At 36.3% G+C, this 13,672-nt stretch overlaps 1 protein-coding gene across 1 annotated transcript in view; it reads left to right on the plus strand.

Moving 5' to 3' along the window:
• Positions 1–13,672, plus strand: part of LOC115239269 — a 32,239-nt gene that overhangs the window by 4,826 nt on the left and 13,741 nt on the right. The window contains exons 3-5 of the mRNA XM_029813711.1: positions 3,410–3,525; positions 5,767–6,003; positions 8,226–8,377. Coding sequence (XP_029669571.1) covers positions 3,410–3,525; positions 5,767–6,003; positions 8,226–8,377 — 505 coding nt within the window. The remainder of the gene's footprint in view (positions 1–3,409; positions 3,526–5,766; positions 6,004–8,225; positions 8,378–13,672) is intronic.

Here is a 13,672-nt window from a genome sequence, read left to right on the forward strand (position 1 = left end):
AGCAGGAAAGCCATTCCCCTCGTCGACGTTCTCTACCAACGTTTTTCTCCCGCTTTAATTCGGGGCTTGCGTCGTAAGCGCGCGATGCTCACGCGAAATGTTATTTTCGTGTAACTTCCGCTATCATATCTGCGCTAGAAAAAGACCACGCTGCAAAAAAAATTCCGAGATACTTCGGCGCGCAATTTGTGCTGTCATTTTTTACGACACAATCATCCACGAATTAATTCTCTGTGGCACATAAAAATACGCACTAATAAGAAGTAGATTGAAATAAGAACATGAATGTGATATGTGAGTATTTATATTTTATAAATATATATTATAAATATTTTATAAATATTTTTTTTATAATATTTGGCAAAAATGTTTGAAAATTTTTAAATAGAAATAATCGAATTTTTACATGCTATATTTATGCAAATTTACGTGAAACACGATTAACTTGCGAATAATCTTACGACAATGTTTGTCGCATGTAAATGTCACACTGAGACTTTGAGACGGTTACAGTATTCTTAGCCGGAGACAGGTTCTGATGCGCGATCGTTAAGACGCTTGCCCTCTTCCATGTCGCATAAATTCCTATTTCAGAATTTTTTTCGCGTGTAAGCGACGCCATAGAGAAATCCAGTAGTTCTAGAATGCAAACGAGTCCGCGAAAATTGCTCATGCGGGGGCAATAATATTCCACTTGATTGTATATAAAATATTTTATTTTATTTTATTTTTTTTAAGTACATTGACCTGAAATTCACATTTCTTCACGTACATTCGAGAGTATTGAGAAGAAATATATATACCTAAAAAAATATGCACATTACAAAGAATTTTTTAACCATTGAAAATAATTTCTATGGTGCGAGAGAAAAAAATATGGTTTCTTTATTTTCTAAAAATTAATACTGAAACTTAACATCAAATTTGTTGTGCTCCTTGGTAAAATTTATAAAATCTTTTAATTTTTAGCAGCTAGATAAATGAGTCTGCATAAATCTTTGTGTTTTGCGTTATAACGAAAGCTGTACATGTAAAACATCTTGATTTCATGTTAATCCGTAAGAACTATTTGTTGTATTTTGCCCGAGCAAAAAGCAGCATTATGTGGTTACGTTATGCATTATGGAAAGAGCAGAAAATTATGTTAACGAAGCGATTTTCTTCGTTTTATTATATCTGTCGGCACTTATATTTATAGACGATATGATACTAGATATATATAGATATATTAGATTAGAACTAATTAGATATATTAGAACTCATATGTACGTACATACCAAAAATTTCCACGAATGTATCGATAAGTTATCTATAGGGTATTCCGTTTATACAGGCGATAAAATTTAGTGATATATATTCTATATCAATTTATATAAAAATACTTTTTAAAGGACATTTTATTATTTCTGCAATTTATTATGTTATACTATATTTTTATCACAGGATATAGTCCAACTTTTTTAACATTAAACAAACGCGATATTTTTGCTATTTACATTTCTTGTGCTTAATTTATTTAATTTTTAGTATTAAACGTGAAATTTTCGTTAGAAAAATTGTTTTAGAACTTGACGACACCCGGTAGACACCAATGCGATTTTAATTATCTGTTGAGCTCCTGTCACGGAGCTTCTTTCTCTTCTATTATTTAACTTCGATACCAGAACCTATCGACTTGTCGACCCGAGAGAAATGTAGAAGTGTGCTGATGTCTATTTCGAGAATATCCAACACAGGTTTTATCGCGATGGCAATGATAGAGAGCCTTAGAAATTAAGTGATAACAAATTTTATAAAAAAAGGCAGGAAGGAAATAAAGAATTATCTTATATAGATAAAGTAAATATATATATCCTGGCAATAAATATATTCTTTACAAAGTAATTGAATAAATGTGTAATTGGATGTAATTTAATTATTTCGAACAGCGTAGAATCGAATTTACAGTAAGCCATAGTCTCTAAGACTTTGCATTGTTAAAGAGATTTAGCGCTTTTGCCTTATTTTAAATAACTTATAAATAATTTATTTCTAATTTGAATATTTTAATTTTATTATTATTATGGGAAAGGGTCTCTTTTTTGTACTATACACAATTAAATATAGTTTAAAGGTCAGCTATTACGAAGAGATACATTCTAATTAATTTTACGATCGATTCTCCAAAATAATTATTGCCGATCGGAGGAAATGGAATGCCAAAGTGGTACTTTGTTATTTAAGCTCGCGGTTCAATGTCCGGCCGAGGTTACTAGATAGTAGCCAAGAGGATATACTCTAAGGGAAACTCGGGGAAAACTATACAGCTTTGCGCGTAGTCTAAAGTCAGATATAATTACGTGCTGCGGTAACAGATACGCGTTAGTAACTTTGCCGGCTTGGAGTCGGAGATCAGTGGCCATCATGCAAAATTAAAGACCGGATGATTGAAGATATTGGTATTAGCATGCGGACGCGTGCGCAACCGGTCTACGTGCAATCCACAAGCTAAGCCTTGAAATTATAAATGTATAATCATTTGAGAGCTTCTCAGCCAGTGCAAAATTTTCTGCCGTGTATTTGTTATCGGAATTCAAAATTCTGTCTTCAGACACTTAAATTTTTTCCGCTCACTATTTTTATTCTCTAAAGTTTATATCATAAAGGAAATATTATATAATGCGGATATCAGAAAAGATACTGAAATAACTTAAAATAATATGTGGCAATAGACAATCTCCAAAGCCGGAAAGCATTGTTTTTGACGGGTCAAGCTACCTTGTACACCTTCGCCCGTGTCGAGCGGTAATTAAGGACTCCCGAGGATACAATCCTCCAAGTTCCAATTACTTTAGCGCTCGCGCCAAAGCCGGGCAAAGTGCGACGACAGATGCATACGATCGATACAACTGAGACTCCTAGTAACGCGCACATAAATGTTGCGCTTAATAATGCACGATTCGATACGATTCAATAGAACGAAAAGATGTATTATATCGATCGCGTTAAAATGTTTAAAAGTCGTAATTCAAATATTTAAATATCAACCTCACAAAATGGAATTATCGGAATGTTTCCACGGATCGCTTGGTTCGTCGCACGTCAAGTATATACACGAACATTATTCGGGTACGTTGTATTATTCTTTAGTGATTGCGGTCGTTTTCAAACGAAACCTTAACAGCATTAGAAATTTTGTCCTCTGATCTTACGGCGGCAGCGGCGGCGGAAAATTTCCGCCCTTACAGCGGGAAACTTTCATGCCGGATGCGGCAGCGGGAGAGGAATGTCGAAAAGGCGCACCTGCACCTGTATACACCGCATGCTATATATGCACGCTCACTAATGCAAAACCCATAATTATCGCGGCGCAAACCCTAAAGCGATGTTCCATTAACCGCAAATGGCTCTCTCCGAATTTCTATTTCAGACTGGAACTCCGCGCTATTTATCATTCTGAACGGTACGAAGGAGGAGCACTTGGACATGCTGGACGGTGGTATTATTCAGCGATTACTTGAGGAAAAATGGAAGACTTTCGCGCGAGTAAGTGCGTCCACGTGATGGCGTTCCATGCTCGTTTCTCGTTGAATTATATAAGACGTTACTATATTTCTAAGTTTTTCAACATCTCGTCGCTTTTATGTTTGACTTCGCCACAATGACCTGAGATTTTGTTTGTAACGATAGACTTACGTAGCGCACTGAGAAGTCTCATCTTTTATTAATTCAATTTTTAGTGCCATTTCGAATATTTATTTTTTTTTCTTTGTATATTGTTTCGGGATGAAATAGTATAGACTTGAAAAATAAGATAATAGTCTTCTCGCCGAAGATAACTTTAATTGCAACATATCAGGAAATAAATATTTCCATGGAATATTTCGAAATTAAAATATATCATTCTCTTTATATGCGCGCGTGTATTGTGTCCGTGTATGTCACAGGAAAATAGAATTATGTCACCTGACATTACGATATATATTTAATAATAATATATATATTTTTATATCTGAAAATTAATCATCATTAAAAGCTATCGCTTTGATAAGTAATATCGTAAAAAAAATGAGATCTTCTATTTTAAATATTACTTAGAGATGAACTAATTCTAAATTTATCAAAGAATCTATCACTCATAAAAATGTTCTACATGCATATATCGATATGCATTTAAAGATATTTCTATTCACTAAAAAGCAATTTCAAATGTTGTCAAGCCATATTTTAGGAAATCTTTACGCGACCACTTTAAAGATGACCGGCTTACATCGCGATATGCTTTTTCGTTTGTATATTTTATGTAGTCGAGGTCGCGAGTCGCTTGGACAAATACCGATAAATAATCACAAAGCTGTTCGTGTCACGAGGGAGCTCGGGTAATATCGGATATATCGGGTAATAAAATTCTTCTCTGGAATTTTGAAAAAAGAAGGTTTTCTTTTATTAAATCACTATTTTGTAAATAATATTGTAAATATTCTTTTCGGGAAAAAATAAAAATGTTAACATATTTAGGAAACGTTAATTTTTGAAAAAGAAAAACGCACAAACATAAAAAAGTGATGTTTATTAAAAATTGATACATATAACGATCAAATTTTTACGGTGCTTCGATCAAGATGCGCGTTTACAATTCACATATCATCCCGTTGTTTACGCGATATAGAATACGATTTCTCTTTCTCTTTATCTCTGTCTTTCTCTCGTGACTCCGAACGATTAACGTCGATCAGCCGATCGGCCGAATGACGTCGATGAGGCTTTCGGTGATGGTAGTATAATTTGCGCCGATTATTTCAAGTCACTCCATCGCGGACCAATGGTGGCTCAGTGATTTTGAAACGATAGCTATCGGAGTTATACGGGCAGACTATGATTGCAATTACGCTCGCATCACAAACAAGCTTTCGTACGTACGCTAAAGGCTCTAGCAGACGAGCTCGCGTATCGCGCATATTATAACTGCACTGCGTCCATAACGTGTCCCATTTATGGCACTAATCACGGCCACACTCGGACCGCACGTAGACGCAATATGCAGTATTACTGTACTCGTCCGGCTATGATTTCCCTATTATCGGATCATATAGGAGTCAATCCCGGGAGTATTTGGTTAGAGCGATTTTATCCGTTAAACGAAGCGCGTACAATGGTCGCTTTACAAATAAGCGGTGGGATAAAGTGGAATAAAGATAAAACGGAAGACGTTAAACGTTGCATTTGTTAATTGGATTATCGCGCGATAATACGGTTACGTGCAGCGATAACGCGGGATATTCCAACAATGTCATGTCAAGTGTGGAATTTTTTTCATATTTAGAATTTATCCACAAATTTTGAAATTTCGCGGGAAATTAAGAATTTTCTTAACTTGTTTAGGATTGATGTTACTTATGAGTAAACAAGCGTGCAATATTAAATGTGCAACAACAAAAAATTAATCAACATACAAATAGCAATTATTTTTATCCCGCAACAAAAAATTATTTTTATCTCGCGCCAAGAGTATCGCCGATTAATTCTGCAGCATAAATTCGCTCTCAATAATCAGGTTCCGAGAATAAATATCAATCTAAGATATGCGAGAGATCAGAAATGCATCATCTCGAATGTTTATCTCGTATCCGGAGAGATCTTTTGAGCTTAGCCCCGGGACCGGCGATATTTTCGCGTATTTTTCTTACCTTTACATTACCGCTTGTAAAACTTTGCTCTTATATTCCGGCCAATCGATGCGGAAAGTTTTGTAGATGCATACACCGACATCTATTCTTCACTGAAAAGTTGCAGTTCCTGAAGCGATTGATTATCTTGGTGTTTCACCTGGCCTCGCTGTCCTTAGCCGTATACTTCAGGCCCGCGGACGTGGATGCTGTGCTGCTACAGTGGCCTGAGGAGATAACGGACGTCGTCCGCACCGCGGCGGAGTGCATCACCGTGTTGGGCGTGCTCAATTACATCCTGGTACAGCTGGGTGGCGAGATGATCAACGTCGGACCGCTGTCGTTCCTGAAGCAACTGGTAGGCATTGCAAATTTTTTCGACGCGATGAGATAGATAGCCGTCAGGGACGTTTTATTGCTTAGCCCCGGGAGACTCATTTTATTCGAAAAAGATATTAAATCGCGAAAAGAATGACGTTATGATACTAGCTCAACAGTTTTCTCTCTATCGTGTTATTAAGTATAGAATATTACACAAAAAATATATAAATTGGAGTTAGAATTTGAACTGAGATTTGTTAAAGTAAATAAATTTTGTTGAAAAAAAAAAGATGGAGAAGAAGAAATTTTGAACAAATCATCATGCGTGAAACTCAAGACGTTTGATTTCATGAATAAAAAATGGTTAAACAATTTTTTATGTAACCAACATGGCCCGAAATCTTTAAGTCAGCTAAAACGCCCCTAGTTCCGTCGTCGCTGCATCATCTTTGTCGTTTCGACCGATCGCGAAACATCCCGTTGTTTCGTGATGGCTCTCAATGCTGATACTCTCAACGGTGCAATTTCAATGCGCCAATACCGGCTAAACGCGGCTGGTTGCGCAAATCCCGAGGCTAGTGAACTGTAACGGATCTATGGATGTATCGATGTATATTCCGCTATGGAAGCTGTACGTTCGTGCCACTAATCTTTCACGCGTTAATAAGCCCGATGAATAAGAAAAAGATAGGTTGATGATTACGAGAGCATTACGTATAACGGTATAGCGGCAGCGGTATCGATATTAACAAGTGGCATTTTCTGTTTTTTTTTTCTTTATTAGCCTTATTAACTCGTGATATGATTAGAAACGATATATAAAAGAAAGAGTTTTTACCAAATTACAGATGTGAAATGACAAGTAATTAATTCTCTTGTTTATTATATTTGTAATAAATCGGATCATATTAAATGTAATATTGTTAGAAAATTAGAAAACATTTACAGATTTCTTTTTTATTTTATAAAAATAAACGTGTACATTTTTATAAAAACACGATAAACATACGTCTCTCTTAATTACCCCTTACTAGATTAATGTTATAATAAAAATTTATAATAAAATTTTATTGTTTTGCACGATCACATTATAGTTGAATATCGTAGGAAAATGAAATCTCGGAAAAGACACTGCCAACAGTAGAATGATTGATTACCTTGAAAGCATTTTCGATGGAGGCGATATTTCGATATATGTCCTCGATAATGATAAAAATGAATTTTTTCCGGCAAACTATAAACACGGAAATAGTATAACTTCAATTTAAATTTTCTCTTTTCCTCTTTTACATATTATAAAAAAATCTATAATATATAATTATATATATATATAGATATATATTTAGAAATTATATCTAGAATGTCTATATTTAAATATATAATTAGTAATATAATTTATGCCGTGTATATTTTTTCTCAAGTCAAGGATTCTCACAAGAGATCACGAAAATATAGAAAATATCGACGTAGTGGCGTGCATACCTATCGGCTATCTACCCACATCTATCAATTAAGAGAGAATATATTGTACATATATGTACATACCGTTGGTTATTGCTGGTGCTGGATCAATAGCATATATACGCCGCTCTGTTCCAATACAATCGGAACGATGTTAAGCTATATCGTTGCATTATTAAACGCGAGTCCCAATCCGCGCGTCCGGTTCGATTTGCGGATAATTAATACCGGCGACAATTTAAAAACGTTAACGTGCGTGAGCCTACGAGTCTCGTTGTCGGACAATGTGTAATTTCCCCAATCCCTTGATGAGCAAAAATATTTTATCTGATCGCACGTGCAAATATAAGCATAATACGTTTTAATTTTTTATATTCTCGTAACTACTGTTTGTGGCTGTATTAGTATAATCGAGTGCTCGTTAAAAGATCACGCAAGTGTTTAAAATACAATACGCATATATACATTTATATTATATTTTTTTTTAAATATTAAGCATATTTATTTATTTTATTCCTTCTCAAGAGAATTTGTGACATTTCCGATTAATGTAAAATTAAGCAAGCTTGAGAAACAGAAAAGGAATAGATGTATACGTACAAAAGTCACAGATGAAATCTTTTCATCTTTTTGCACATTGAGCAAATTTCGCGCTAGGCGTTGTCATCGTGACGACGCAGTTAAATCATAGGGCGAATCGAACTTACACGAAAATATCGATTCCTCTGCGGACGTTCCTGAAACGTTGCAAGAGTGCATGCGGCTGCACTAACGTTCCTGCGCGCATTTGCATTTCAGAGCCACGAACCGGCCAAGTTGATATTCGTGATCAGCAATCTACTCATTCTCGCGTGCATTCCATGTCGTGTCGTCGGAAATCGGCACGCGGAGGATGCGATACTGATGTTCGCCGTACCTGGCTCGTGGTTTCTTCTCATGTTCTTCGCTGGGTAAGTAATAATGCAAGAAACGCGCAGAAAGGAAGAGATCAAGGAAGAGGGAAGGGAAGGAGGAAAAGGCAGACGAGGTGTCACCGCGAAATTAAAGTGCTTGCAATTTACTGGTGCGACCAGGACACACTCGTTACATATGTGTCATCGCGTTTGTTTTACGCATCATTTTAGCGCATGGCAACCGCCACGTGTAATCCGGTGACGTGTTTGCAACCACCTGTACATACCGCTTTGCTAATTTACCGGACTGGATAGCGAGTAGATCTTTTTCTTTTGTAACGCAACCGATGTATAATTTAACGTACTTCCCGCTTCTATATAATTTAATATATTTTTATCTCAGAGAATTGTGTGCATACGTAGCGTAGAAAATAATCGCGATTGGTTATTTTTACATTATCCGTAAAAAGGGATACCGGTTAAATATGGTAGATTAGCGAGGGAAACATAACGGAATATTAAGGGCAGAGTTGAAAAAAAAACATACTTCTATTTTTATAAAAGAATGTATTTTCTCTCTCTATACAGATTATTTTAAAGAGAAATGTTTGATATTATTAGCATGCATTAAATATACGATAATCCGATTTGTGGAAATGCTCCATTTTCAGGAAAAGCTTGCGGAATTTTTAATGTCTGATAAAAAATTTTATCATTATTGTCTCTCATTGTATTATAATTATTTTCTCTTAAAGACTATACTCTGTATGTTATTATAAATTCACTACACTTCACATTTGACTTGACATACATCGATTTTTACGTTTCACGTAAATATTTCACCGCAAATCACCATAACTTATTACAGAAAATTATTCTGCAGGCGAAATTTCCGGTTACGAAAGAACGGGAAAAGAACTTTAACAAGTCGTGAATTCGCTTCGTTTGTCTGTTACATGCGAACAACACGCTTCTCACAAACATTTTCTTACTTAACGACACTTTGACGAATGTCGACATACCTCCTGTCGGACGTACTTCCGCGAAAAATGGGACAAATCGTTTATTGAGAGGCGAGGACGTGCATTCGCATTGTGCTTATACGTTCCTAATACGTGATATCAAAGCTACGTGATCGACATTGAAAATGGCATGGTCGGATTGCAGCTGCTCTTTTCAACAAACTCCTCGGTTTGTTCCACCGCAATCCGATTGCACACGTAAACATCACTAAGATGTCATATTTCGATGAATACACGTGGAGTATCAGATAAATGTCAACCTCTACCAATCGTTTTTATTTTTCCAGATACCGCGTAAGGACCGTTGTAGCAATATTTATCTCTTTTGATATTATCAAATTTTTTAGCGAGGGAATTATAAGTGATATTTCATTTCAGATTTTTGTTTATATAAGTAAAAACATGATTTATTATTATTGGTAGTCTTTAAGTATTTATTAATTACCATCACGTGTGTTCACGTAATATTTATATATTTAAAAAATATAGAAATTTATAAATCTCTACCAGATTTACCTTCGTTTCTCAGAATTGAAGCCTAAAGTAAGTAACCAAGCGCGTGAAGTATCAATGATCAAGCAGAGAGTATTATATTGACTCTTGTGTGTGCCCCTTTTCTCGGGTGCCCTCCAGCTGTGCCCAAGATATAACGTGCCTGAGAGCTGGCTATAAGGTATACAGAGAAGTTCACGGAACTTGTGCAGGCGCAAAGAGTGTATATTGAATTTAAACAGACGTAAAATGGAGGCCCGTCGTAAATGGTACATCGTAAAGCACTTAGGCCGTAACTTTAGAGGCGGTTGTAGCAGACTCCCGTTAAATTTTGTGCGAAATTAATCTAAGGCGTGACTGTGGCTTATTGCCAAGCGAACGACAGCCGTGATGGAGGACAAGAAACATCGTGGCACCGAGACGCGGCAGCCTTTGAGGAATTACTGCACGTATATTTAAACGAAGTGACGACCGGGATCCTCTAAAGAGGACCCTGATGGACAGTAATTACGCGCGGGGAAATGTCGCGGTTCTTATGAGCGCGGCACTGCTTTCAATAAATAAAATATATTATACTTCACCTTTTATATATACAGAAACCTGATAACATAGTCAACTCTTTGTCTCTTAAGCTCTGCTATCGGACTTGCGATTATATTGAAAAAATTACATTGTATTTTGAGAATGAAATCGTAATATTTTCTCACAATATTACTCATCATTCACTGTGTCATTTTTTCTGTGTCTAATGCATTTTAACAGTTTGAGTATGAAATTAAAATTGCGTTTCCTTGGAAATCATTTAAATATGATTAAAAATAAAAAATAAAAATCTTATTTTCTTATTAAGTCACATTCTTTATGTATGAATAATGAATGCGCAAATTGATTGGAAATTCAAAATTATGCATGTATCTAAAAAATGAATGTTATTCGTATGTATATGTATAACGTGATAGTCCAGGATGTATGATTTTTAGATGTACAAGAGAGATGGGATACAACATTTTCTGAGTAATTTTAAATTAGTTAGTTTTTGAAGTTTTTTCTCATGATTCGGATATTGATTATAGCAACAATAATCGTGAATCCTTAGTTTTAATCCATCATTGCAAGACGGATACGGTGGCTCATCTGGTATTAATCCGGTATAATTATCCGAGCAGTTGTACGAGGGAGGAAAAAGAAAAGATGAAAACGCCTCTTTCTGGAACTTTGTTGAAAGTATAGCGAAGAAGACTTGCATAGCGGAAACTTGTTTGCAAGCGGAAGTCGGCGTCCCTATTGATTTTCTCGGGACAACGTATACACGATACCCGGAACACAACGACGTTATATCCCTCATCCAAGTTGCATCGCTTATACTGTTCTCGCTATAAACCCTAGACGAGTTATATTGGAGGCGCCATAGTGTCTTTTCTATCGCGGCTGTACCCTCCCTTGAACTTACTCCGCGAAAAAGACCGAAGATTTATGGGCGCCGGTAACCCTTGACAAGATAAGGTCACCCATCGATTAGCGGAAGAGGGTAAAACCGACCGACGACGACGTCGTCGTCGGAGTTAATGGAGACTCGATCGATGCTCTCTTTTCCGCCGTTATTCGTCGATCACGCTGTTGGTTGGTGAGTCGTTCGTACATTCGTTCGTTCATTTTCACGGAGCCACGCGAGTCTCTTCAATCTTAATCCCGGCCGAATGACGAATCTGAAAAATTTGTCGGCACGTCGACGAGCGCGGATACGGCGCGGGAATTACAAAGCTTTTGTTTCCCGTTGTCGTTCTCCCATGCCGATGGTGACGGCATCGATTTTAATCGCTCGTCCTGCGATTCCGATCCGCAGTTCCGGCTCGCGCCCCCTTTGTACTCGCATATGATACATCGGAGACCGCGAATCTCGGATTACGTATCGTTTTTATTTTACCAATGCGTACTTTGATTTTGTTTACTGTTAGCTGTAATGATATATGCATAGTCTTCAAAATGTAAAAAATTGTCAGGCGGAGAAGAGTGAAGAGGATTCAGCAATATATTCGATAATATTTGGCAAAAAAAAATAATTTATATAAGCTATAATCTCTACTATAAACTAATATACTATATATATTATTTTTAGCCAAAATTAAAATATTTGTGAATTATATTTTTTTATAATTTTAAAATATTGATGGACAGTAATTATGCGCGGGGAAATGTCGCGGTTCTTATGAGCGCGGCACTGCTTTCAATAAATAAAATATATTATACTTCACCTTTTATATATACAGAAACCTGATAACATAGTCAACTCTTTGTCTCTTAAGCTCTGCTATCGGACTTGCGATTATATTGAAAAAATTACATTGTATTTTGAGAATGAAATCGTAATATTTTCTCACAATATTACTCATCATTCACTGTGTCATTTTTTCTGTGTCTAATGCATTTTAACAGTTTGAGTATGAAATTAAAATTGCGTTTCCTTGGAAATCATTTAAATATGATTAAAAATAAAAAATAAAAATCTTATTTTCTTATTAAGTCACATTCTTTATGTATGAATAATGAATGCGCAAATTGATTGGAAATTCAAAATTATGCATGTATCTAAAAAATGAATGTTATTCGTATGTATATGTATAACGTGATAGTCCAGGATGTATGATTTTTAGATGTACACAAGAGAGATGGGATACAACATTTTCTGAATAATTTTAAATTAGTTAGTTTTTGAAGTTTTTTCTCATGATTCGGATATTGATTATAGCAACAATAATCGTGAATCCTTAGTTTTAATCCATCATTGCAAGACGGATACGGTGGCTCATCTGGTATTAATCCGGTATAATTATCCGAGCAGTTGTACGAGGGAGGAAAAAGAAAAGAAGAAAACGCCTCTTTCTGGAACTTTGTTGAAAGTATAGCGAAGAAGACTTGCATAGCGGAAACTTGTTTGCAAGCGGAAGTCGGCGTCCCTATTGATTTTCTCGGGACAACGTATACACGATACCCGGAACACAACGACGTTATATCCCTCATCCAAGTTGCATCGCTTATACTGTTCTCGCTATAAACCCTAGACGAGTTATATTGGAGGCGCCATAGTGTCTTTTCTATCGCGGCTGTACCCTCCCTTGAACTTACTCCGCGAAAAAGACCGAAGATTTATGGGCGCCGGTAACCCTTGACAAGATAAGGTCACCCATCGATTAGCGGAAGAGGGTAAAACCGACCGACGACGACGTCGTCGTCGGAGTTAATGGAGACTCGATCGATGCTCTCTTTTCCGCCGTTATTCGTCGATCACGCTGTTGGTTGGTGAGTCGTTCGTACATTCGTTCGTTCATTTTCACGGAGCCACGCGAGTCTCTTCAATCTTAATCCCGGCCGAATGACGAATCTGAAAAATTTGTCGGCACGTCGACGAGCGCGGATACGGCGCGGGAATTACAAAGCTTTTGTTTCCCGTTGTCGTTCTCCCATGCCGATGGTGACGGCATCGATTTTAATCGCTCGTCCTGCGATTTCGATCCGCAGTTCCGGCTCGCGCCCCCTTTGTACTCGCATATGATACATCGGAGACCGCGAATCTCGGATTACGTATCGTTTTTATTTTACCAATGCGTACTTTGATTTTGTTTACTGTTAGCTGTAATGATATATGCATAGTCTTCAAAATGTAAAAAATTGTCAGGCGGAGAAGAGTGAAGAGGATTCAGCAATATATTCGATAATATTTGGCAAAAAAAAATAATTTATATAAGCTATAATCTCTACTATAAACTAATATACTATATATATTATTTTTAGCCAAAATTAAAATATTTGTGAATTATATTTTTTTATAATTTTAAAATAT

Source organism: Formica exsecta, unplaced genomic scaffold (assembly GCF_003651465.1).
Source record: "Formica exsecta isolate Colony F162 unplaced genomic scaffold, ASM365146v1 scaffold116, whole genome shotgun sequence".
Classification (NCBI taxonomy): Eukaryota; Metazoa; Arthropoda; class Insecta; order Hymenoptera; family Formicidae; genus Formica; species Formica exsecta.